This window comes from Oncorhynchus tshawytscha, linkage group LG16 (assembly GCF_018296145.1).
Source record: "Oncorhynchus tshawytscha isolate Ot180627B linkage group LG16, Otsh_v2.0, whole genome shotgun sequence".
In the NCBI taxonomy this organism is placed as follows: Eukaryota; Metazoa; Chordata; class Actinopteri; order Salmoniformes; family Salmonidae; genus Oncorhynchus; species Oncorhynchus tshawytscha.
The window spans coordinates 67645522-67673518 of NC_056444.1; the positions used below are offsets into that span (position 1 = coordinate 67645522).

The 27997-nt window shown below is 42.4% G+C and overlaps 2 protein-coding genes across 6 annotated transcripts in view; one reads left to right on the plus strand and one right to left on the minus strand.

The window, feature by feature from the left end:
- Window positions 1-398: 398 nt before the first annotated feature.
- On the minus strand, window positions 399-1768 carry LOC112216611 (urotensin-2-like). Its single transcript, XM_024376595.2, has 4 exons — window positions 1575-1768; window positions 1066-1191; window positions 950-993; window positions 399-829 (listed from the first exon to the last, which is right to left on the minus strand). The coding sequence occupies exons 1-4, from the start codon at window positions 1684-1686 to the stop codon at window positions 716-718; spliced, it is 396 nt and encodes a 131-aa protein (XP_024232363.1). The 5' UTR covers window positions 1687-1768; the 3' UTR covers window positions 399-715.
- A 14022-nt stretch (window positions 1769-15790) lies between these two features.
- The window catches only part of LOC112216165 (coiled-coil domain-containing protein 50), a 41788-nt gene continuing 29581 nt past the window's right edge, over window positions 15791-27997 (plus strand). The window contains exons 1-2 of one of the 5 annotated variants that reach the window (XM_042299517.1): window positions 15791-15833; window positions 17238-17350. In XM_042299517.1, the coding sequence (XP_042155451.1) occupies window positions 17302-17350 (49 nt within the window). In that variant the 5' untranslated portion in view covers window positions 15791-15833; window positions 17238-17301. The other 4 variants (XM_024375948.2, XM_024375950.2, XM_024375949.2 and 1 more) reach the window with 4 other exon arrangements.

Sequence of the window (27997 nt, forward strand, 5' to 3'; positions counted from 1 at the left end):
CTAATACAAAGTATCCGCCTGCTTTTCCAATGGAGCGTATGAATGGTGTCCGGGGTTGATGGACTGTCTTACAAAACAATGAGATTATACCACAGTATCATTTTCTGACTAATTGGATCTGCCAAATGTCTGCTTCTCAGACCTACAGTGAACAGTACGACTCCTTTGCATGTCTTCTACAATGAATCCCATCCCCTTATGACTCAAATAAAGACTGTAGACATTATATTATGTTCTTCATGTGGTCTTTTTGCGTGAAGAGATGTCAATGTTTATTTTATCACAGACTGCATAAATGCATTTGGTAGTTCAATGAGTTGTTCCCCTGGGACCAGACATACAACAGAGAGCTTTTCCAAGTACAAGATTTTATTTGTATTTAATATACAGCACAGCCATTTAGTTGTTCATGCAGGTCATGTTTGCTCAGTAACATTAAACAGTGAACATTTTAAACACACAGGTGGGACAGGGATAAAAACAAAATAGTCTGCATACTGTAACATATATTAACCTGTGGGATATCCATTCAGTCCATCCCTGTCTGTGTGTAGTGTCCTTATGTGTGTGTGTTTCCCTGTGCGTGAATGTACAGTATGCATGCATGTACATATGCTTTGTTGTGTGCAAGAGAGGGGTTGTGTCTCAGTACAAGCCACATCTCTTCATCATAATGCATGGTGTGAATGTATTTCTCTATGAACGCTTGACTGTGTTAGACACAGTACTTCCAGAAGCACTCTGAGGCACCTCCTCTTTTCCTGGACTGCTTCCTGATGCCAAAGAAGCGGCTGAAGGGGTTGAGGTGACTCTGTTTCTCCAGCCACTGCTGAAACAGAGAACAATTACCGCTGTAGTAGTTCATGCTTCATGAAACCACTACTCCCAAAACAAAATGTGATACTAGCTTAATATATGCTTCTTATCATCATTCAGTTTAAAAACTCACATCTCTCTTCATCTGCCTTTCGAGTAGTCCAGCTGCACTGAGACCTAAGAGAGACAACGGGTGAGAGAGAATATGTTGTGATACTTCTCTTGGTGTAACAGTTTGTGTGATCTCACCATCTCTGCTGAGATCTCCAGACAGTAGGGGTGAGTATCTGAGTCCAGGGCTCGCTTGGGGAAGATACGTCTGCTCAGAGAAAGACAGCTCGTCTGGACTACCTGCTCCTCCATCCTCCACGGATACTGAACACAGTGAAAACACAGTCAACACTTACAATTGTGTTTATCTTAATCCAACCATGGGGATTAATGAGAAATAACTTAAGTAGCAGCTACACTTTGATGGTGTAAAGTGTATGGAACATTGTCACCATAATCAAACTGCATATTACACATTCAATATTAACACTGCTTCAGTTCTCAGACACAACCACACGTTGACAGATCAAATAGGTCAGAAAGAAATTATACCAGAACAGAAGGTCACTGATTACAATATGTTTGTTATTTATCCTCAAGATTGAAATGTAATTCAAACTCACACAGGCCTTAGTTACATCTGTGAATATTGAACTACCCTGCCAAATAACCTCATACTACAACTATTGGGTGGATCTGGTACTCACCAGAACCTCGGTAGGGAATCTCTGCAGAGTCTGTGATGGGATGTGCCAATAGCGGGCCAGTGGCTACCAGCAGGAAGGTCCACGATAGGAGCAGGTTAAACATCATCTCCATGGGCCTGTTGTGTCTGGGTCTTCTGGGTGGGTGATGTGTGCTCCTGAGGTCTGGAGAGGGTTATCTTCTCTCTGCTCTCTCCCCCAAAGGGTTATATATCCCATGTACTGCCCACACTCCAGCCCATGTCCCCACCCCATCTTTAAAGTCACCACAATAGGGTGACACTACCATAGGTCCATCTGATGTCACAAACGCTCTCTCTGTGTGTGATACATCAACATCCAGTCACTCAGGTGAGTTATAGGGAACTATAAAACGGACCGTGGGTCATGGGTCTACGCGTCGGAGGCAAAGATGTGCTTTATGATCCCGGCGGGTTGATTGACTAGTTTAACTGAATCGGTAAATCGGGTTTGCCCAGGTGTTTAGAATGCCCTGCTCATCTGCCTGTGGAGGGGGACCAGGTGGAGAGACTAGGGCACAGAATTGACTGTTTATTTTATGAATGAATTAACCTGCTATGTGACTTCACTTTCATTAAATCAACCAACTCACTGCGAGACTTACAGGCTTTATGGAACAGCATTTATCTCCCTCACCTCGGCTACCCATCCAAACACATGACTCCCTGGTCACAGTACAATGAGAGACTTACAGGCTTTATGGAACAGCATTTATCTCCCTCACCTCGGCTACCCATCCAAACACATGACTCCCTGGTCACAGTACAATGAGAGACTTACAGGCTTTATGGAATAGCATTTATCTCCCTCACCTCGGCTACCCATCCAAACACATGACTCCCTGGTCACAGTACAATGAGAGACTTACAGGCTTTATGGAACAGCATTTATCTCCCTCACCTCGGCTACCCATCCAAACACATGACTCCCTGGTCACAGTACAATGAGAGACTTACAGGCTTTATGGAACAGCATTTATCTCCCTCACCTCGGCTACCCATCCAAACACATGACTCCCTGGTCACAGTACAATGAGAGACTTACAGGCTTTATGGAATAGCATTTATCTCCCTCACCTCGGCTACCCATCCAAACACATGACTCCTGGTCACAGTACAATGAGAGACTTACAGGCTTTATGGAACAGCATTTATCTCCCTCACCTCGGCTACCCATCCAAACACATGACTCCCTGGTCACAGTACAATGAGAGACTTACAGGCTTTATGGAACAGCATTTATCTCCCTCACCTCGGCTACCCATCCAAACACATGACTCCCTGGTCACAGTGCAATGAGAGACTTACAGGCTTTATGGAACAGCATTTATCTCCCTCACCTCGGCTACCCATCCAAACACATGACTCCCTGGTCACAGTACAATGAGAGACTTACAGGCTTTATGGAACAGCATTTATCTCCCTCACCTCGGCTACCCATCCAAACACATGACTCCCTGGTCACAGTGCAATGAGAGACTTACAGGCTTTATGGAACAGCATTTATCTCCCTCACCTCGGCTACCCATCCAAACACATGACTCCCTGGTCACAGTACAATGAGAGACTTACAGGCTTTATGGAACAGCATTTATCTCCCTCACCTCGGCTACCCATCCAAACACATGACTCCCTGGTCACAGTACAATATGATTTTGTTGTTTTACATAATGCATTGAAAGCAGTTAGTTGGGCGTTATATCCTGTAGCCTAATAGGTCATACACCCTACATGAGGATGGAGGTGTTTATGAATATTAGTCAGTGTTACTCCTCTGGAGCAGGTGTCATGTCGTCTCATGGTGGATTATTTGGACTATTCCTCAGTTGCATTGGGGCTGATGTAAAAATGTATGCATACAGTTCTTACATTAAATCACATAACACACGTAACATTATCCCTGATATCAATTGTGATATTCATCCTACAATACAATGTTGGGCCTGAAATGGTCAATCAATTCAGCAGAAGGAAATGAGTATCGAAGTTATGGAGATCCAGGTAACTGCCAAAATAAAAGGAAACACCAACACACATGGTCTTAATGGGGCGTGGGGCACCACGAGTCAGAACAGCTTCAATGCGTCTTGGCATAGATTCTTCAAGTCTTTGGAACTCTATTGGAGGGAGGTGACACTATCATGATATGGTGACTGAGACGGCCATTACATTTTAGTAATTTAGCAGACGCTCTTATCCAGTCTGACTTAGAGTTAGTGCATTCATTTTAAGATATCAAGGTGGGACAACCACATATCACAGTCGTAGTAAGTACACTTTTCCTCAATAAAGTAGCTACAGTGGGGCAAAAAAGTATTTAGTCAGCCACCAATTGTGCAAGTTCTCCCACTTAAAAAGATGAGAGAGGCCTGTAATTTTCATCATAGGTACACTTCAAACTAAGACAAAATGAGAAATAAAATCCAGAAAATCACATTGTAGGATTTTTTTATGAATTTATTTGCAAATTATGGTGGAAAATAAGTATTTGGTCACCTACAAACAAGCAAGATTTCTGGCTCTCACAGACCGGTAACTTCTTCCTTAAGAGGCTCCTCTGTCCTCCACTCGTTACCTGTATTAATGGCACCTGTTTGAACTTGTTATCAGTATAAAAGACACCTGTCCACAACCTCAAACAGTCACACTCCAAACTCCACTATGGCCAAGACCAAAGAGCTGTCAAAGGACACCAGAAACAAAATTGTAGACCTGCACCAGGCTGGGAAGACTGAATCTGCAATAGGTAAGCAGCTTGGTTTGAAGAAATCAACTGTGGGAGCAATTATTAGGAGATGGAAGACATACAAGACCACTGATAATCTCCCTCGATCTGGGGCTCCATGCAAGATCTCACCCCGTGGGGTCAAAATGATCACAAGAACGGTGAGCAAAAATCCCAGAACCACACGGGGGGACCTAGTGAATGACCTGCAGAGAGCTGGGACCAAAGTAACAAAGCCTACCATCAGCAAGGGCATTGAAGATGAAATGTGGCTGAGTCTTTCAGCATGACAATGATCCCAAACACACCGCCCGGGCAATGAAGGAGTGGATTCGTAAGAAGCATTTCAAGGTCCTGGAGTGGCCTAGCCAGTCTCCAGATCTCAACCCCATAGAAAATCTTTGGAGGGAGTTGAAAGTCCGTGTTACCCAGCAACAGCCCCAAAACATCACGGCTCTAGAGGAGATCTGCATGGAGGAATGGGCCAAAATACCAGCAACAGTGTGTGAAAACCTTGTGAAGACTTACAGAAAACGTTTGACCTCTGTCATTGCCAACAAAGGGTATATATAAGTATTGAGATAAACTTTTGTTATTGACCAAATACTTATTTTCCACCATAATTTGCAAATAAATTCATTAAAAATCCTATAATGTGATTTTCTGGATTTTTTTTTTCTTTTGTCTGTCATAGTTGAAGTGTACCTATGATAAAAATTACAGGCCTCTCATCTTTTTAAGTGGGAGAACTTGCACAATTGGTGGCTGACAAAATACTTTTTTGTGCAAAATGGTTCAGGATTATTTTGATTATTTATTTTGGGGAGGGTGCATATGGCTTACGTCATTTTCATGCTCATCAAACCATTCAGTGACCACTCGTGCCCTGTGGATGAGGGCATTGTCATCCTATGGTGGCACCATGGTCACCAAAATAATAGCCAGAGTAATGGCCTGCCCAGCATTTTTATGCATGCCCCTGAGCATGATGGGATATTCATTGCCTAATTAACTCGGGAACCACACCTGTATGGAAGCACCTGCTTTCAATACACTTTGTATCCCTCATTTACTTAAGTGTTTCCATTATTTTGCAGTTACCTGTCTATAAAGTATTTATTTACGGCTCCAGAAGGCCCCTTGGCTCAGATGACATTTGAAGTCAGTTTAAGCCAGTGTAGGATTTGCCATGGGTCATTAATTGATGCTCAAACTGCACAATGGCCAAGCTTGTTCTAGCAAGACGTTATATTTGGGAATTTCACTTTTGCCTAGCCCTGCTATAAACCCTCCTATTTGTATTTATTATGGATCCTAAATAGGCCAAGAAACAGGCAGATGTAGTCATTGGCTGAGACTCTAGAGACAGACGGGGTGTGTTCATAGAAGGTAACATTTTGCAACAAAAGTATGTCACTATTTGCAATTGTTTATTTAATTCACAGAGGTCTCTGACGTCAGTCCCATGGTCTTTCGTATGATAATGTTTATTTAATTAACAGAGGTCTCTGACGTCAGTCCCATGGTCTCTCGTATGATAATGTTTATTTAATTCACAGAGGTCTCTGACGTCAGTCCCATGGTCTCTCGTATGATAATGTTTATTTAATTCACAGAGGTCTCTGACGTCACTCCCATGGTCTCTCGTATGATAATGTTTATTTAATTCACAGAGGTCTCTGACGTCACTCCCATGGTCTCTCGTATGATAATGTTTATTTAATTAACAGAGGTCTCTGACGTCACTCCCATGGTCTCTCGTATGATCATGTTTATTTAATTAACAGAGGTCTCTGACGTCACTCCCATGGTCTCTCGTATGATAATGTTGATTTAATTAACAGAGGTCTCTGACGTCACTCCCATGGTCTCTCGTATGATCATGTTTATTTAATTAACAGAGGTCTCTGACGTCACTCCCATGGTCTCTCGTATGATAATGTTTATTTAATTAACAGAGGTCTCTGACGTCACATTGACTTTTTTACGATTCATAGACTGTTTCAGTTAAGGGTCATCTGATTCATTTCATTTTGATGGCGGTTTAAAGAGCATGTTTTAATAAAGTATTTAGTTGAAATTGAAATGATTTGTGCCCAGGACTCCAACCGAGCTGATTTAAAAGAGATTTAGTAGAGAAATATCAGAATGTTGTATAGGGTATAGCATTTATAAAAGAGCACAACTCAATAATCAGAGGTGGCTGATGATGGTGTGGGAGACAGCGGGAAAAAACAGCGGGAGGGAAGGATGAGAAGAAGTGTCACACCTCCAAAATAATTTTCTATCAGGATATGGTACATTATCTGGCAGGATTCAAATGGAGCTAAGTACTATGTTTGTTTGTATATCTATAAAGAATGTACAGTCATGTATATTTGATGCATATAACTATCTGCTCGTTCCAAAACAGTTCACCCTAAATGTATGGGTGTAGCTGACTTTTGACCTTGTGTGCCACACACAACTCTTGCCAGAGACAGAAGAGGAAGTGAGACACCCCACTCGCTGTTTTTCTTCTTCAAGCAAAATTAAATGAACTAAGTAGACCAGACCCAGCTGCTATTGCATTGGTGTCTACACACCCAGTGGTAAACAGCCTTGGTGAACTATCTACCATCTTCGATCATGCCACTGGCTTGTCACCCATGTCATCCCATGGCCACAGCTTGTTGTTTTTAAATGGCACCAGCAGATGGCAGAAAATGCCTAGTAATTCAAGTAACCATTTAACTTAATTGCATTAAAATATAAATGTTAGTTTACATTTGAACTTGTGGAAAAGTTTAAAATATACAAATGTAAAGTTGTTTTGTCAAGTTTCAAGTATTGGATGTACTGTAGGCTACAGGATACACACACAAACACGTTTTATTAGTCTATGTAGGATACATATTGTAAGGAAACAGCAGGGAGCAGGTCTCGAACCCTCGACCTTATAGCCCGAGGTCCGGCGCACTATCGACAGTGCCGAAAAAGCATGCTCGTGCGGCAAAGTCTATTTCCACGCTTATAAACCCAGGGTCGTTACACTATGTAGCACTACTGCCTATGGGGGGTGATTTATGCCAGAATTAAGCCTTGTGAAGCTACTGCTTACCTATTGCAGATTCAGTCTTCCCAGCGTGGTGCAGGTCTACAATTTTGTTTCTGGTGTCCTTTGACAGCTCTTTGGTCTTGGCCATAGTGGAGTTTGGAGTGTGACTGTTTGAGGTTGTGGACAGGTGTCTTTTATACTGATAACAAGTTCAAACAGGTGCCATTAATACAGGTAACGAGTGGAGGACAGATGAGCCTCTTAAAGTAGAAGTTACAGGTCTGTGAGAGCCAGAAATCTTGCTTGTTTGTAGGTGACCAAATACTTATTTTCCATCATAATTTGCAAATAAATTCATTACAAATCCTACAATGTGATTTTCTTGATTTTTTTCTCATTTTGTCTGTCATAGTTGAAGTGTACCTATGATAAATTACAGGCCTCTCTCATCTTTTGAAGTGGGAGAACTTGCACAATTGGTGGCTGATTAAATACTTTTTTGCCCCACTGTATTACCTAAAGTAAAATGAGCCTTTGTTCATAGAAAATAAAACAAATTGGCTCTAAAACGTTGAAAATAATAATAATGCCATGTTAATCCCTTCTCGTTCATGTAAACCATTAGCAACCTAGCCTAACTCCATTAACTTACTTACAATGGGGAAAAATACCAACCCGTTTTTCACCATGTTACCTCAATATTTTGAGTCTTATTGCATTGTTGCACATTACATACCTGAATTAATAGGGTAAAATGATGAGACAGAGATACGTTTGTTTTCAAAACTAGTCATTCACCATAATGAAGAAGAAATGTTTGTTAAATATCTCACTAACTCACTTCATTGACGTCACAGCTCCCCTAGCAGCAGTAATTATATACTTACATTAAATGCAAATACCTGGGAGGCAAAATAAACCAAATAAAACATAAAAAATATGACCATACATATGTGTGTCACATACACATGGCATATGCTTGAGTACCAGCTTGACATCTTTGATCTGCTTGCCTCAATAAATGAATACTAGAACATTGGTAGCCAGGATTAGCTAAGGTACCGAGTCGGTGTGCGGGGGTACAGGTTAGTTGAGGTCATTTGTACATGTAGGTGGGGGTGAAATGACTATACATAGATAATAAACAGCGAGTAGCAGCAGTATACAAAACAAATGGAGGGGGTCAGTGAGTATAGTCTCCTAATAATTGCATAATGGTGCAAGTTAGACACATCAACTTTTGTATGCATGTTTTTGACATTTTATTATTTATCTACGCAAGTCAGTTAAGAACATTCTTGCGACTCTCAAACCCGGATCCGGGAGTGTAATCATCGCCTCAATAATTAGCATAACGCAATGGACATAAATATCCCTAGAAAATCTTCCTATTCATGAAAATCACAAATAAAATATATTTAGACACAGCTTAGCTTTTTGTTCATCATACTGTCATCTCAGATTTCCAAAATATGCTTTCCAGCCAACGCTAGACAAGCATTTGTGTAAGTTTATCATAGGCTAGCATAGCATTATGCCATGCTAGCAGCAGGCAACATTTTCACGAAAATAAGGAAAGCAATCAAATTAAATCATTTACCTTTGAAGAACTTCGGATGTTTTCACTCAGGAGACTCCCAGTTAGATAGCAAATGTACCTTTTTTCCAAAAAGATTATTTTTGTAGGCGAAATAGCTCCCGTTTGTTCTTCACGTTTGGCTGAGAAATCGACCGGGAAATGCGGTCACTACAACGCTGAACTTTTTTCCAAATTAGCTCCATAATATCGACAGAAACATGGCAAACGTTGTTTAGAATCAATCCTCAAGGTGTTTTTCACATATCTATTCGATAATATATCCGTCGGGACAATTGGTTTCTCATTTAGAAGCGATTGGAATAATGGCTATCTCAGTACTTTACGCAAGATTTTCTGCGGGAGCCATCATGTGACTACTTGCTCAATGTGGTCCCTTATGGCTATTCTTCAACATAAATGCGTAAAAAGACGTCACAATGCTGTAGACACCTTGGGGAATACGTAGAAAACGTAAGCTCATTCGTAGCCCATTCACAGCCATATAAGGAGACATTGGCATGCAGCGCTTTCAAAATATGGGGCACTTCCTGATTGGATTTTTATCTGGGTTTCACCTGTAACATCAGTTCTGTTGCACTCACAGACAATATATTTGCAGTTTTGGAAACGTCAGAGTGTTTTCTATCCAAAGCTGCCAATTATATGCATAGTTGAGCATCTTGTCGTGACAAAATATCTTGTTTAAAACGGGAACATTTTTTTATCCAAAAATGAAATACCGCCCCCAGAGTTTTAAGAACAAATTCTTATTTACAATGACGACCTAACCCGGATGAGCCAATTGTGCGCTGCTCTATGGGAGTCCCAATCACAGCCGGTTGTGACACAGCCTGGAAACGAACCAGGGTCTGTAGTGATGCTTCTAGCACTGAGATGCTGTGCCTTAGACTCCTGCGCCACTCAGGAGTCCCAAGCATGTCTTTTTTGTTGGTCCTGTCGATGTTGAGTGATCACACATACCTCAGCACACATAGGCTACTTTGCCTGCTTGCAAATGTGTGTTAAAATTAGGGATGTTTCATAGTATTTCTGATTATCTTAACTCACCACCACCAAATAATTTAATTTTTCACAGATATCCACGGAACCACGACTGCAATATAGGCCTACACTCAGATAAAAAGGTGCTATTTATAAACTAACAGGATTCCTCTGCTGTTCCCATAGGAGAACCCTTTTTGGTTCCAGGTAGAACCCCTTCTGTGTCTAGATAGAACCCTTCTGGGCTCCATTCCACGTGAACCAAAAATACTTCTACCTGGAACTAAAAAGTTTTCTCCTTTGGTGACAGCCAAAGAACCCTGTTGGAACCCCTTTCTCAGAGTGTACTCAACAAGTTTAGTCTGTTAAGTTTACACCATTTGATTCTGTACTCAAACATCTGCCTGGTATTCCTGTACATATACCCCTGTGCCCATCTCAGTGTAACATGATCCATCCAAGGCCTCAGCTGGATGCATAAAATGTGATAAATGTTAGCGAGATGCTATAGTATGTGTGTGTGGATGGATGGAGTTCCAGGTAAAGACTTGAGAAGATGGCAAAGGAGATAGTGATGAGAGTGAGAGAAGAAGTATGAAATTAAAAACCACTTGTGGAGGGAGATCTGTGAGGGTGGTGGGTTGAGCACCTGCAGTGAAGCTGATTGGTTGCTCTGGCTCATAACACTGTGACTAAAAGAAAGAGATTTCGAAATTAGTTTGACATTGCCATAGTACAACAGCTGAAAAGCCGTCATTAACATACTCCCAGAGATAGCAATATATTCAGAATTCACTGAATGAAGTAGCCTACCCATCCCCATTTACAATTGTATTCATCACTGACATAAATTATACTATAGCATATTCAATTACATTATTATTGTAGGCTATAGACTACTCCTGTATCTACCTTGTACAATAACGTAATCATTGAATTAAATAGCGTACCCATCCACATTTACAATTTAATTGATCAATTAGATAAATAATACCAGCACATACAGTTACATTGTTGTAGAATAGGCTATTACTCTATCCACACCATATTAGGATACCGTTTTGTCAGGCATGATTTTACAGTTGAAGTCGGAAGTTTACATACACTTAGGTTGGAGTCATTAAAACTCGTTTTCAACCACTCCACAAATTTCTTGTAAACAAACTATAGTTTTGGCAAGTCGGAAAGGACATCTACTGTGTGCATGACACAAGTAATTTTTCCAACAATTGTTTACAGACAGATTATTTCAATTATAATTCACTGTATCACAATTCCAGTGGGTCAAAAGTTTACATACACTAAGATGACTGTGCCTTTAAACAGCTTGGAAAATTCCAGAAAATTAAGTCATGGCTTTAGAAGCTTCTGATGGGCTAATTGACATCATTTGAGTCAGTTGGCGGTGTACCTGTGGATGTATTTCAAGGCCTACCTTCAAACTCAGTGCCTCTTTCCTTGACATCATGAGGAAATCAAAAGAAATTAGCCAAGACCTCAGAAAAAAAAATCTGGGAGCAATCCTTGGGAGCAATTCCCAAATGCCTGAAGGTACTTTGTTCATCTGTACTAACAATATTACGCAAGTATAAACACCATGGGACTGTGAAGATGCTGGAGGAAACAGGTATAAAAGTATCTATATCCACTGTGGTAGCCAGACCCTGTCCTCGACTTAGCCAAGGAGACCTGGGAGACCCAACCATGCCCCTTTCGATCCACAATAGAACACGTTACCCTGATGAGAGACCGCCTGTCAGCAGTGTGGCCCATAGTCAAGGACCATATGGAGAAGGCCCAAAGGACCCAAGGCCGGGCCTATGATAAGTCCGCGACCCCCCGTGAGTTCACCGTGGGAGAGAAAGTGATGGTGCTTGTGCCCACGGCCGAACATCGCTTGCTGGCGCAGTGGAGGGGGCCCTACGAGGTAATGAAAAGGGTCTCACCGGTCAATTACCTCATCAAGCAACCCGACAGGAGGAAGAAGGTCCAACTCTATCACATAAACCTGCTGAAGACGTACCATGGACGAGAGGAGGAGGTGGCTTTGATGGCCCTGGAGGGCAAAGGAAAAGAGGAGGCTCTACCACAGGTGCGCCGTGGCCAAACTCTCCTACCGGAGCAGTCAAGACAGCTAGACAAGCTGATTATGAACTTCGGTCGAATATTCTCTTCCATTCCCAGGACAAACAGATGTCCTGTTCCACCATATCCACACTGAACCCGGCAAGAAGGTGCATATCCGCCCTTACAGGATTCCTGAGGCTCGCCGAGTCATCGCTAAGAAAGAGGTGAGGGAGATGTTGAGGATGGGCGTGATCGAGCCCTCGACGAGTGAGTGGTCCAGTCCCATAGTCCTGGTCCCCAAATCCGATGGTAGTATGAGACTCTGCAACGACTTTAGGGGCGTGAATGCATTCGATGCGTATCCCATGCCCCGCGTGGATGAACTCTTGGAGCGCTTAGGAAAGGCCAAGTTCATCACTACCCTGGATTTGACAAAGGGATATTGGCAAGTGCCGGTGGCTCCGGAGGATCGCCCAAAGACTGCCTTCGCCACCCCAGAGGGGCTTTTCCAGTATGTGAGGATGCCCTTCGGACTGCACGGTGCCGCTGCAACTTTCCAACGCCTCATGGATGCCATTCTACGGCCCCATCAAGAGTATGCAGCGGCGTACATAGACGATGTGGTCATCCACAGCGAGGACTGGGATAGTCACCTCCTGCGATTACGGGCGGTGCTCGTGAGTTTGGAAGCCACAGGGTTGACAGCCAGTCCAAATAAATGCTGCCTGGTCCTGTCCGAAGCGGAATACCTGGGGTACACCGTAGGGAATGGGAAAATACGCCCACAGGCAGAGAAGACCAGGGCAATTCGTGACTGGCCTCGACCCCGGACCAAGCGAGACGTTCGGGCCTTCTTAGGGATAACAGGATATTATCGCCGTTTTATCCCGGGATATGCAACCATTGCCAACCCCCTCACAAACCTCATCAGGAAAAACCTGCCAAACCAGGTAGAGTGGAAAGACGAGATGGAAGAGGCCTTTCATTTGCTAAAAGATGGCCTGTGTTCTGATCCCGTTCTACAGGCTCCGGACTTCTCACAAGAGTTCATTGTGCAGGTCGACGCCTCGGATACAGGGCTCGGGGCCGTACTAGCTCAGGGTAAAGGTGAAGCAGAGAAGCCGATTCTCTTCATTAGTAGGAAGCTCAGCGATCGGGAACAGAGGTATGCGACCGTAGACAAAGAGGCCTTAGCCATCAAGTGGGCCCTCGATTATCTCCGGTACTACCTACTGGGTCGGAGGTTTGCATTAGTTACTGACCATGCGCCCCTCACGTGGATGGCTGGTAAGAGAAACAATAACAACAGAATAGCCAGATGGTTTTTGTCTTTACAACCGTTCTCTTTCCATGTCATCCACAAGGCCAGATCGAGGAACGGGAATGCAGAGGCGCTGTCCCGACGCGACCAAGACGGTGCGTCTGGCGCCCGACCCTCCGGTTCGGTCCTGGGGGGGAAGGTATGTGGAAGGACCACCAGAGGGCAGGCTGGGCTCATGGATAGTAGCCCAACAAGGCATGGGAGACAAGGTAACCAGAGGCAATTAAGCACAGCTGACGGTACTAATGACATACTCTCCTTCCCCTATAAGAGAGAGAATGGAACCAGCAGAGAGGGGGACTATCTCTGGAAGATGGCCACCGAGAGAGAGGAGCTATCCAGGAAGAACCACTAAGACGGTGACAATCCCGTGACTTTTTGTTGTAGTTTAAAGATAATCCTATTGTGTTCTTGTTTCATCTGGAGAAGAAGATGTATGTTTTTTCCTTAGAAGATTTTCATTGATTATGTTGGAGTGTTTGTGTTGACCAAATGCCCTCAATAGAGAACTGTGTTCAATCAAGAAAACCTACTCCTGACTCGTTTATTCCACCTTTCCGCTTTAGAGTGATGCCCAATTACTTGGTCCGCTCACACCACAGTAAAACAAGTCCTATATCGACATAACCTGAAAGGCCGCTCAGCAAGGGAGAAGCCACTGCTCCAAAACTACCATAAAAAAGCCAGACTATGGTTTGCAACTGCACATGGAGACAAAGATCATACTTTTTAAAGAGATGTCCTCTGGTCTGATGAAACAAATATATAACTGTTTGGCCTTAATGACCATTGTTATGTTTGGAGGAAAAAGGGGGAGGCTTGCAAGCCGAAGAACACATCCCAACCATGAAGCATGGGGGTGGCAGCATCATGTTGTGGGGGTACTTTGCTGCAGGAGGGACTGGTGCACTTCACAAAATAGATGGCACCATGAGAAAGGAAAATTGTGACATCAGTCAGGAAATTAAAGCTTGGTCGCAAATGGGTCTTCCAAATGGACAATGACCCCAAGTATACCTCCAAAGTTGTGGCAAAATAGCTTATGGACAACAAAGTCAAGGTATTGGAGTGGCCATCACAAAGCCCTGAGCTCAAGCCTATAGAGCATTTGTGGGCAGAACTGAAAAAGCGTGTGCGAGCAAGGAGGCCTACAAACCTGACTCAGTTACACCAGCTCTGTCAGGAGGAATGGGCCAAAACTCCCCCAACTTATTTTGGGAAGCTTGTGGAAGGCTACCCGAAACCTTCGACCCAAGTTAAACAATTTAAAGTCAATGCTACCAAATACTAATTGAGTCTATGTAAACTTCAGACCCATTGGGAATGTGATGGCTGAAATAAATCATTCTCTCTACTATTATTCTGACATTTCACATTCTTAAAATAAAGTGGTGATCCTAACTGACCTAAAACAGGGAAATTTTACTTGGATTAAATGTCAGGAATTGTGAAACAATTTAGCCAAATACATTTAAACTCAGTTTACGTAAACTTCTGACTTCAACTGTAGGTCTTCCATCGAATTTGCATGTTGTACCTCGTTTCCCTTCAGTGAAAAGTAGTTGTTTCATTTATAATTGAATTAATCCATTAAATAAATACTAGGAACTCCCAATTGTTTTTTCAAATTAACCAAATTTGCCTTAACACAGTAGGACTAAATATTTCCTAACGATATCACAACTTAAATATAGCCTACTTACTACTCAATTGGATCAAGTACATCTTGGCAATTATTTTATTGTCTATAATTAAACTATCTGGGGTAGACACTCAAAAATCCCTTCTGCCGCTTGTTTAAAAAAATAATAATATGAACGTCTGTGTCGCTGCCGAGCTCTCAAATACCGGTGCCAGTCTCTCACTCTACAAACAGTCACTGCAATCCGGATTCCTTGGGACTTCCTTACCCTAAACTTAACCAATTTACATGTGTACTTGATAGAGGTATGGACATCCCAAAGATGCTGAATAGCAACTATGAACTCCCCTGAAAGCCGTGAACACAACTCTTATTGGTTGTCTGATGTGGAAGTTGTAACAACACAGTTTGTGATTGGCTGAAAACATTTAGATCTGTATACAGCGAGATAAGTTAACATAACATGAGGTGTTGAGGAAAAGACAGATTATCTATAGATTAGGCATCATCTTTTCTAGGCCATTAGCCATAACAGGAAATACACAAGCCATAGGCTACACTATAGTTCAAGGTGGCTATGTCGGAATGTCTGCTTGCACAGAAACATTGTACGTTTCTAACATTTATGGTTGAGATTTAATTAATATAAATATAAACTATGCACATTATCACTTTCATTAAACGCGATGCAGGCATCACACAGACCTTAGTAAGGCGTTGGTGTCATGTAAATCAGAAAACGAAACGCAGACTTAGTAAGGCTTTGGTATCATGTCATGTCAGGTGGAACGGTTGCCTAGGCTTATATATGTCCCTTATCACCCCCCATAACTGCCAGTGTTCAGTATCTCCAGCCAGACAACTTCTCAGTGAGTGAGCTAAGCTTTTCCTGGGCCTTGATAATGACTCTCAGTTCCATTGCACATTGGACGAAGGCGTCTTCTCTGTATAGAGTAGTTTTGCAAATAGCCCTAGCTTGCGCTTGGTCTGAACATTAAAACGCGTCACTTGCGGTATGGTTTTGGAAGCATAATGATCTCGGCGATTTACATATTTTTTTAGCACACCTTTGCGGGGTTAGTGCTCCCACACGGCCATTTAACCATGTTACAGCTCGTGTTTACGAAAAACAGTCGACTACCTGCGCTAATTAGCTATCTGAATCTCACCTGTGTGTAAATAGAAGATGGACGTCACAAACGTGTGTCACTGAAAAATACTATCAGCTGCAACTGTGTTTAAAAAATACGGTTAAAACAGTGTACAGTAAGTATGTATTTTGAATTCGTGAAATAGTTGTTGATGTGATATGAGAGTAGAGGGATTTGTTTCTAGAACTGTACCGCAAATAAGAATCAATCGAATTATCGTTTAGATGGCGTATTGTACTGTTTTGGTTTACAGAATATGTAAGGTCCTTGGACTATAAAGGAGGCTCATTTAGTCCATTATTTGTCCTTGATGGCGTGCCATCAAACTATCAGCTTTGTTTCATTGATAAACTAAAAACATAGTTGTGTCAGATCTAAATAGACGCCTGGAATAGGTGTATCGAGTGTATCCGAGACTATGGCGAACGTGAAACGATAACTGCGGATAAAGTGTCTGGAAAATAGACAACCGCAACAAAATAATCAAAAGTTCTCTCAACTACCATGTTTACTTGTTGAATGTTATTTTGTGTGCACGAAGGCTACAAACTATATTCAGGGTAGTGCTGCGGATACAGGTGGGTAACAGCTGTAGGTTTTGTTTTTGTTTGGGCATGTTTTTAGCGATTGATTGAGCTTGACAGACACGCATTAAACCATTGTTGATCTTTATATTAACTTGACAAAGAGCACGTTGTCTGTATTGCCATTATCATACAAAACAAATACGTAATTGCAATGTTGTGCATTGCCTTTGTAATGGGATTCTGTACGTGTTGTAGCATACTGCTGTGGAAATTCGTTCCGAGTTTCTCAACTGTATGTAACCGCCATGCAAGTGTTACATGGGGGTTACATTTGTAGCTATTGTCATAATAGTTTTAGAATGTTTAACATAATTCCTATGAACGCTACTAAATTTGTCATTAGTGTGTGCTTCAACGGTTTGCCTGCAGTAGACTTCTGTGCATACATAGAGACATTTGGACGAAGGATTAAGAAAGTAAAATGCTGAATGTGCCCTCCTTGCAATAACAAAGAGTAACTACTGCAATTCAATGTTGAACATGACTGTTCTATGCTACTGGACTCATTTGTCTTTATGTACCCTTCATTCCCCAGGGTCTGTCTGTACTCTGATCCGCCCTGAGGGCAATGAGGCTGTGACTGCCCTTCTCTAGCAGCCATGACAGAGCTGGAGATTGATCAGTCCCACCTGCCACGGGTCCAGGAAGGTATGTAGAGGACCAGACTCACTGGCCAGACCGTCATGTGTGTTTGGAAACATAGGTGTAACACATCATTTGATTTGAAAGGCCAGGCCACAGATGCCCTGACAGTCCGCCACCCTCACTAAGACTTAAAAGAATGTGCGACTTCAAATTGCTGTGAAAATAAAAAAAGCCAGACCCTCATTACTTAGACCCTTAAGGGATTTGGTTAAGGAAGGAAGGAAGGCTGGCATTAGTTAGCTACCCAGCATCCTTGTTATGTGTTTCAGCAGAGGGTTACGTGTTGTTGCCATGTCCCTTTCCACCAGCACGTTGCTTTGTTTTCATCTGGGATAAGAGGTGCTCATGCAATGTCCTAGCATGGCAGGCAGGACTGTACACTGTCAAAGCCCAGACTGGTCTGTAGCATGTGGCAGCAGATAAGAGCCTGTAGTGTGATGGCCATTCCAGATACACTCCCTCTCTGATTGCAGCTGAGGGTAGACATTGGTCCCACTGGAAAGGTACTGTGTGTGTGTGTGTGTGTGTTAAGGAAACTTGGCCTCTTTAACTTTACTTTTTTGTTGCCACTTGTTGCAGTACTTTGACACAAAGTTACTGATTTCTACCCATGGGTTCTAATTTTCTTACATTATGAAATTAGTAGGTTGTGGCTTGGGTGGATTAGCTTTCTTTGGTATTTCTGCATACATGCTAACTCATGAGCAGGACAGCAATAGATTTCCAGATAATTTCCCTTTCTGCTCTTGTTTCCATAGACAATGAGCAGTGTGTAAGAGCATTTTCATGCTTCATTAAGCAGCCAGCAGTGGACTAACAAAGCCAGCTGTAGACTATGTTGGACCCCTATACTATTCACTAAAACAATAGCAGCATTCAAAGATGTCTGATCATGCTAAACTTTCCCTTAGAAATGTATTTTTACTGAAATGTTTTGTCAGTGTTCTCATTGTTTTACACTGAACAAAAATAAATGCAACATGTTAACTGTTGATCCCATTTTTCATGAGCTGAAATAAATAATCCCACAAATTTTACATACTCACAAAAAGCTTGTTTCTCTCAGTTTGTGCACAAATTTGTTATCATCCCTGTTAGTGAGCCTTTCTCCTTTGCCAAGATAATCCATCCACTTGACTGGTGTGGAATGTCAAGAAGCTGATTTAAACTGCATAATCAATACACCTTGTGCTGGGGACAATAAAAGGCCACTCTAAAATGTGCAGTTTTGTCACACAACACAATGCCACAGATGTCTCAAGTTGAGGCAGCGTGCAATGGGCATGCTGACTGCAGGAATGTCCACCAGAGCTGTTGCCAGATAATTTTAATGTTAATTTCTTACCACAAGCTGCCACCAACATCGATTTAGAGAATTTGGCAGTACCATGTGTAACCAAGCCAGCCCAGGACCTCCACATCTGGCTTCTTCACCAACGGGATTGTCTAAACCAGCCACCCGAACAGTTAATGAAACTGGGTTTGCACAACCAAAGATTTTCTTCACAAACTATTTGAAACCGTCTCAGGGAAGCACATCTGTGTGCTTGTCATCCTCACCAGGGTCTTGACCTGACTGCAGTTCAGCGTCATAACCAACTTCAGTGGGCAAATGCTCACCTTCGATGGCCACTGGCACCCTGCAGAAGTGTGCTCTTCCCGATCAAGAGCCTGATCAACTCTATGTGAAGGAGATGTCGCACTTTGTGAGGCAAATGGTGATCACGCCAGATACTGACTGGTTTTCTGATCCACGCCCCTAAGGTATCTGTGACAAACAGATGCATGTCTGTATTCCTAGTCATGTGAAATCCATATCCTAATGAAGGCATGCGCGTTCGTCCATGTGCTCATGTTGATTTTGTCCATCCACACCAGACGCGATCAGGACACGCAGGTTGAAATATCAAAATGAACTCTGAACCAATTATATTAGTTTAGGAATAGGTCAAATCACATTAAACATTCATGGCCATTTAGCTAGCTAGCTTTCTGTTGCTAGCTCATTTGTCCTGGGATATAAACATTGGGTTGTTGTTTTACTTGAAATGCACAAGGTCCTTTTTTTCTGGCTCTTTGTAGAATTTTGAGTCACACAAAATCGTGTGTTCTCTATGACAATTAATGCACAGATAAAAGGGGAAACAGTTTCTAGTAAACTCTCCTTCAGTCTTCTTATGTGGGCTTTATATGGCAGTTGGCAACCAACTTTAAGGTGCATTACCACCACCTATTGGACTGGAGTGTGGACCTCAGTTCATCTTTCAATCACCCACATGGGTATATGCTCCTAAATAAAACAATGGGGGGAAGAAGGGACATGCGTCAAGTGTAAAAATAATAATTATATATATACACACAAGGTGTATTTTAGCGCCTGGCTATGCATACGCATGTGAGCAGTTTGGATGAAAGGATTGTATGTGCACATTTATTTTGCAGTGCACGTAATGCGAGCGGTGTGGTCAGCATGTTATATGAACTGTAACTCAGTAAAATCTTTGAAATTGCATGTTCTGTTTTTAAATGTTTCTTCAATGTAGTTAGGTTTACTCAAAAGAGTTAAGTTAACATCCTGTGGGTTGTATTTATGCATCAGTTTCCTGAAGTGTGGTGTTCTCAGTGTCCCACTTCTCCTTCCTCATCCTAGAATCTCAGCCAAGTCAACTTGCTTTGTTTTCACTCCCCTCTTATCTGTTCCTGTTAATTTTTTTTCTATTCCTCTGGCTGGGTTCCTGACATATCCTGCCTCACAGGGGGAATGTAGCTCTCTAAGGAATGCCCAATCCCCATCCCAGTTACTCTTTCTCCCAGTGACTCTCTCCCAGTCCACACAGCCCACCCCTCTCTGTGACTGCTCTATCAGTGTCTGAGCACACAGGAGCTGATGGTCCCAACTCTTGTTAAAACAGTCCAACACAGAAAGAGAGGGATTGAGCGGAGTGCGATTTTAAGGTTTACAGAACAGGGTATAGCAGTAAAAACAGACTAGTGGGAAGGAGGGAAAGGAAGCAGTGAGGGGGTGCGTGGGTGATGGGGATTTGGCTTAAAATAGAACCCCTCGTCACTTTCTCCCACTCTCCCTCCTCCACTTCTTTTGTCTGCCAACCACTTTACATCATCCACTGGCCAAGTGGCTGGGTAGATAAAAGCAAAATGGCTGTGTTCCTTTTGTAAAACCAGTCGCTTCGTCTCACTGGAGGTTGGTTGGATAGATTTGCATTCTACTCACATTGTTTAATAAGTACCAGTCATTTTCCTAATGCATGATTGACATCCTCAGTGGGGGAAGATTAATGATAGGGGAAGGTGTTTTTACCCACAGGTCGCAAAGTTCATTGCTGCCTGCTTCTGGCTCTGCACTTTAACTTTAACATTTTACAGTCCCTTTCCCTGGAGAGGCGACTGTCTGGAACCCTCATTAACCTCTTTCTGTATCGCTTTCAACCTTTTGGTCTATCAGAAACCCTGGCTGTCCTCCCCCTGACTCCCTCACCATGACAATCTGATACCCTTCTAACCCCTACCCACCAATTCGTCCTTCCTTCATTCGCCACTACCAATTCCACTTGATATTTTACTCCCTATCCTCTTACGAAACAAGTTGGTGCCTTTTGTAAAGAAGCTTAAAGTCCCCTCCCCTCTAAACTCACGTAAAGATCTCCTGGGTCGTTCCATGTCATTTCAGCAAGCCATGACCCCTATCATCTGAGATCGTTCTGAAATAATTTCTTTAGTTAGGCCCAGATAAGATAAGCATTCCTGCAACATTTATTTGGTTGAAAGACTATTTGAACCTTGAAATTAAGCTAGTTGATTTGCACCCAAATTGACCATTTTAGTTTTATAGGATTCAATCCAAAGAAATTGTCAAACGCCACCCACGGATCCCCTACACCCCACGCCAATCCCACCCTAACAACTAGTATATAGTATCAATTCTCTGTCTGGCGAGTTGTATGGGGCTGCGGCTTGGATTATTGTTTCTTCATCTTACGCAATGTATTCACAGTAAATTTTTCACCAAATTCATCTGTACAGAATTTTTTTTAGTAATTGAAGTTGTTAGGTTTATGTCTCATCCTACATCCTGATATTACCTGTTTCTGACCACTAGAACCTGGTCATAAAAGAAAAAAAATCACATGGGGATAGTTCAACCAAATTACAAAATGACATATTGGTTTCCTTACCCTGTAAGCCAGGTGTTCCCCCCCCAAAAATTTTGTCCCTTGACCCCATGTTTATATAATAAAAATCGAGACCCTACCACGTAAAAACAGAAAAAGAGACCAAGTTCACTAAGAATACGTTATATAGGAGGAAGAAACAATACTCCGAGCCGCAGATCCATACTGCTTGTCAGACATAGAGAACTGATACTATATACTCATTGTTGAGATGTGGCGGGTCCAAATCGGATGTTAGGTACTATATTTATATGAATCCTATAAATTGAAATGGCCAATTTGGGTGCAATTAATTATCATAATTACTCAGTCCAAATTATATTTCAACAAAATAATGTTGGGGGAATGCTAATATTTCTAACAAACAATTCAGAACAATCTTGAGGTGGTGGGTGTCAATCCTCTTTCTTGTGCTTTTTGAGGTGGCCACATAATTGTTCTGACTCTATCCTCCCCACCCTGAAAATGTTTTATTTTTGTTGTGGCCACTGAGTACTTCCTCCCAGCCCTGTCATGTAATACCTGTCTCTCCATTCTTCCCATCCACACCCTTGGATGTGTAACTTGAGCTTAGTTTTTAAAGGGCTGACTGAGTTCCAGAAAACGAGTTAACCCACATGGTGGACACACCTACACAGCCTGTCAGTCACTTCCACTGCTCTAGGGCCTGAGTGAGTTGAGCAGTCTTTGTTTAACATGATGTTTTTTTTTTCAAGACGTTTATGGCCCTACTTGATTTTTTTTCTTCTTCCTGGAGTTTGTCCCATCCATTTAGTTTCTCTTGAGTATGTTGAGGCATGGAGAAAGACTTAAACTCTTAAGCTGTTCTGGTTCAAAGCCCTATAGTCACATAATCTGTGCATTCTGTGAAGACTGGACACATAAGGGCAGCTGGCTGATCCATTTTGTTGCATAATCTCTTTAGCCACACGGCAGGTAACTGTGATTGAATGGCGTGTCTGGATGAGGGTTAATGCTGGGGTTAAACCGTGAATGCTGGTTAGTCTCAGACTGACATTCATCCACAGTGATAGTGGAATTAAATGTATCTGGGTTTAGTGGTCAGGAAGTGTGGTTACCTTTTGACTTGCGGTATTGTTGAACACGTTTGCATGTTGTTGACCTCTAAATGACCAAATTGACCAAAAAGAAACACCCTTCCTTCCCTGTTTTACAGAACAAGACAAAGGGGAGACATCCTCAATTTCACTGGCTCTGTGAACTCCGGTTGCTTGTGTGAACCCTAGATGGAACATGGCATTGTTAGAGCAGGGTGTAGTGTAGCTACGGAGGCTTAAGTCTACTGGAACAATTTAGAACAGCGAGATGGAGTGGAAAGGAAGAGGAGGATAGAGACGGACAGTGAGAGGGAGAGCGACAGAGTGGTCATTCACTGTTAACATAGGCTCTGCTCTGCCAGTCCATGCTGAGAATCTTGTTTACACAGACATGGTCCAGTCTTATTTATAGGTTAAGCAGTGGAATTATGTGTGTTTTAATTGTAATTGACATCTACTGGCTTAGTGGCTTTCCCTGCAAGAGAAGACTGCTGCACAAACCATCCTCCTAGTGATATCACTTCTTGTTTACATGGGAGTTTCACTAAATCTCAAGCAAATCTGCTCAGAACATACATACATGCATACATACAGTTGAAGTCGGAAGTTTACATACACTTAGGTTGGCGTTATTAAAACTTGTTTTTCAAACACTCCACAAATTTCTTGTTAACTAACTATAGTTTTGGCAAGTCGGTTAAGACATCTAACATGACACAAGTAAGGAAATTACACAAGTAATTTTTCCAACAATCCTTTACAGACAGATTATTTCACTTATTCACTGTTTACAAGTTTACATTAAGTTGACTGTGCCTTTAAACAACTTGGAAAATTACAGTAAATGATGTCAAGGCTTTAGAAGCTTCTGATAGGCTAATTGACATAATTTGAGTCAATTGTAATGTACCTGTGAATGTATTTCAAGGCCTACCTTCAAACTCAGTGCCTCTTTGCTTGACATCATGGGAAAATCAAAAGAAATCAGTCAAGACCTCGGAAAAAACATTGTAGACCTCCACAAGTCTGGCTCATCCTTGGAAGCAATTTCCAAACGCCTTAATAAGGTACCACGCTCATCTGTACAAACAATAGTATGCAAGTATAAACACCATGGGACTATGCAGCCATCATACCACTCAGGAAGGAGACTCATTCTGTCTCCTAGAGATGAATGTACTTTGGTTCGAAAAGTGCAAATCAATTCCAGAACAACAGCAAAGGACCTTGTGAAGATGCTGGAGGATACTGGTACAAAAGTATATCCACAGTAAAACGAGTCCTATATCGACATTACCTGAATCGGCCGCTCAGCAAGGAAGAAGCCACTGCTCCAAAACCGCCATTAAAAAGCCACACTGGTTTGCAACTGCACATTGGGACAAAGATCATACTTTTTGAAGAAATGTCCTCTGGTCTGATGAAACAAATATAACTGTTTGGCCATAATGACCATCGTTATGTTTGGAGGAAAAAGGGGGAAGCTTGCAAACCAAAGAACACCATCCCAACCCTGAAGTACGGCAGTGGAAGCATCATGTTGTGGGGGTGCTTTGCGGCAGAAGGGACTGGTGCACTTCACAAAATAGATGGCATCATGATGTCGGAAAATTATGTGGATATATTGAAGCAACATCTCAAGACAAAGTTGTAGCAAAATGGTTTAAGGACAACAAAGTCAAGGTATTGGAGTGACCATCAGAAACCCTGACCTCAATCCAGTAGAACATTTGTGGGCAGAACTGAAAAAGCATGTGCGAGCAAGGAGGCCTACAAACCTGACTCGGTTACACCAGCTCTGTCAGGAGGAATGGGCCAAAATTCACCCAACTTATTGTGGGAAGCTAAACTATTTAAAGCCAATGCTACCAAATACTAATTGAGTGTATGTAAACTTCTGACCCACTGGGAATGTGATGAAGGAAATAAAGCTGAAATAAATCATTCTACTATTATTCTGACATTTCACATTCTTACAATAAAGTGGTGACTGACCTAACTGACCTAAAACAGGGAATTTTTACTTGGATTAAATGTCAGTAATTGTGAAACCTGAGTTTAACTGTGTTTGCCTGAGGTGTATGTTTTATTTTTTTATTCATTTTTATTTAACCAGGTAGGCTAGTTGAGAACAAGTTCCCATTTACATCTGTGATCTGGCCAAGATAAACCAAAGCAGTGCAACACAAACCACACAGTTACACATGGAATAAACAAACACAATCAATAACACAATAGAAAAAGTATATGTACAGTGTGTGCAAATGAGGTAAGATAAGGGCAATAAATAGGCCATAGTGGCAAAATAATGACAATTTAGCAATTAAACATAGGAATGATAGATGTGCAGAAGAAGTAAGTAGAGATACTGGGGTGCGAAGGAGCAAAGACAAAAAATAAAGTTGGATGGGCTTTTTACAGATGGGCTATGTGCAGTGATCTGTGAGCTGCTCTGACAGCTGGTGCTTAAAGTCAGTGAGGGAGATATGAGTCTCCAGCTAATTTTTGCAATTTGTTCCAGTCATTGGCAGCAGAGAACTGGAAGGAAAGGTGGTCAAAGGAGGGATTGACTTTGGGGGTGACCAGTGAAATATACCGGCTGGAGCGCGTGCTACAGGTGGATGCTGCTATGGTGACCAGTGAGCTGAGGTAAGGTGGGGCTTTACCTAGCAAAGACTTATAGATCACCTGGAGCATACAGGTTGCGGTGGTGGATAGTATATGGGGCTTTGGTGGCAAAACGGATGGCACTGTGATAGACTGCATCCAATTTGCTGAGTAGAGTGTTGGAGGCTATTTTGTAATTGACATTGCCAAAGTCAATGATCGCCAGGATAGTCAGTTTTACAAGGGTATGTTTGGCAGCATGAGTGAAGGATGCTTTGTTGCGAAATAGGAAGCCGATTTCTAGATTTTATTTTGGATTGGACATGCTTAATGTGAGTCTGGAAGGAGAGTTTACAGTCTAGCTAGACATCTAGGTATTTGTAGTTGTCCACACATTCGATATCTGAACCGTCCAGAGTAGTGATGCTGGACTGTGGGCAGCGATCGGTTGAAGAGCATGCATTTAGTTTTACTTGCATTTAATAGCAGTTGGAGGCCACGGAATGAGAGTTGTATGGCATTGAAGCTCGTCTGGAGGTTAGTTAAGTGTCCAAAGAAGGGCCAGAAGTATACAGAATGGTGTCGTCTGCGTAGAGGTGGATCAGAGAATCACCAGCAGCAAGAGCGACATAATTGATGTATACAGAGAAGAGTCAGCCTGAGAATTGAACCCTGTGGCACCCCCATAGACTGCCAGAGGACCGAACAACAGGCCCTCTGATTTGACACGCAACCAAGGCTGTTGGGTCTGCCAATAAGAATACGGTGATTGACAGAGTCGAAAACCTTGGCCAGGTCTATGACTACAGCTGCACAGTATTGTCTTATCGATGGCGGTTATGATATCGTTTAGGACCCTTGACCAGCTCGGAAACCAGATTGCATAGCGGAGAAGGCCTTAGAAAGGCAGGGTAGGTCTTCGACTGAGGAGTGGCTTCCGTCTGGCCACTCTACCGTAAAGGCCTGATTGGTGGAGTGCTGCAGAGCTGGTTGTCCTTCTGGAAGGTTCTCCCATCTCCTCAGAGGAACTCTGGAGCTCTGTCGGAATGACTATCAGGTTCTTGGTCACCTCCCTGACCAAGGCCCTTCTGCCCCGATTGCTCAGTTTGTCCGGGGCGGCCAGCTCTAGGAAGAGTCTCGGTGGTTCCAAACTTCTTCCATTTAAGAATGATGCTACTGTGTTCTTGGGGATCTTCAATGCTGCTGACATTTTTTGGTACTCTTACCCATATCTGCGCCTTGACACAATCCTGTCTCGGAGCTCTACAGACAATTCCTTTGACCTCATGGCTTGGTGTGTGTGTGTGTGTGTGTGTGTGTGTGTGTGTGTGTGTGTGTGTGTGTGTGTGTGTGTGTGTGTGTGTGTATATATATATACACACACACACACACACACACACACACACACACACACACACACACACACACAGTGGGGCAAAAAAAGTATTTAGTCAGCCACCAATTGTTCTCCCACTTAAAAAGACGAGGCCTGTAATTTTCATCATAGGTACACTTCAACTATGACAGAAAATCACATTGTAGGATTTTTAATGAATTTATTTGCAAATTATGATGGAAAATTTGTATTTGGTCACCTACAAACAAGCAAGATTTCTGGCTCTCACAGATCTGTAACTTCTTCTTTAAAAGGCTCATCTGCCCTCCACACGTTACCTGTATTAATGGCACCTGTTTGAACTTGTTATCAGTATAAAAGACACCTGTCCACAACCTCAAACAGTCACACTCCAAACTCTACTATGGCCAAGACCAAGAGTTGTCAAAGGACACCAGAAACAAAATTGTAGACCTGCACCAGGCTGGGAAGACTGAATCTTCAATAGGTAAGCAGCTTGGTTTGAAGAAATCAACTGTGGGAGCAATTATTAGGAAATGGAAGACATACAAGACCACTGATAATCTTCCTCGATCTGGGGCTCCATGCAAGATCTCACCCCGTGGGGTCAAAATGATCACAAGAACGGTGAGCAAAAATCCCAGAACCACACAGGGGGACCTAGTGAATGGCCTGCAGAGAGCTGGGACCAAAGTAACAAAGCCTACCATCAGTAACACACTACGCCGCCAGGGAATCTAATCCTGCAGTGCCAGACGTACTGGCTTAAGCAGGAGGACACATGTCCAGGCCCGTCTGAAGTTTGCTAGAGAGCATTTGGATGATCCAGAAGAAGATTGGGAGAATGTCATATGGTCAGATGAAACCAAAATATAACTTTTTGGTAACTCAACTCGTCGTGTTTGGAGGACAAAGAATGCTGAGTTTCATCAAAAGAACACCATACCTACTGTAAAGCATGGGGGTGGAAACATCATGCTTTGGGGCTGTTTTTCTGCAAAGGGACCAGGGCGACTGATCCGTGTAAAGGAAATAATGAATGGGGCCATGTATCGTGAGAGTCTGAGTTGAACTGAGGAATAGGAGATTTTGACTGGGTGGAGCCTTTTGTTTATCAAGCATGTGGTGTATATTTAGTTTTATTCACCATGTCAGCCCCTGAGTGATTTTAAAAAAAAATGAAAATGTTTATTATTTTTTATTTTTTTAAATCCACACTGCAGGCAGAGAAGTTTAGACCCTCTCAGCCTGCTGTAAACCACTTAGATGAAACAACCCACCCACTGGTCTCTTAACTAGCTATTAAAACAAGTTCAGAGGATGGGAGCAATACAGTGGTCATTTTTCTACCTGAAGTTTCAAGTGTTTTGCTCCACTTAAACCTTTAACAACCAGCCTCCTCATTGGCCAGTTAATATCCTGTTACTAACCATGAAGT

Coding starts and splice junctions, on each gene's coding strand:
- LOC112216611 (XM_024376595.2), bottom strand. CDS start 1,686: ATGGAGATGATGTTTAACCTGCTCCTATCGTGGACCTTCCTGCTGGTA. Junction 994..1,065: donor TGGAGATCTCAGCAGAGATG/GTGAGATCACAC, acceptor TGTCTCTCTTAG/GTCTCAGTGCAGCTGGACTA. Junction 830..949: donor AAAGGCAGATGAAGAGAGAT/GTGAGTTTTTAA, acceptor TCTCTGTTTCAG/CAGTGGCTGGAGAAACAGAG.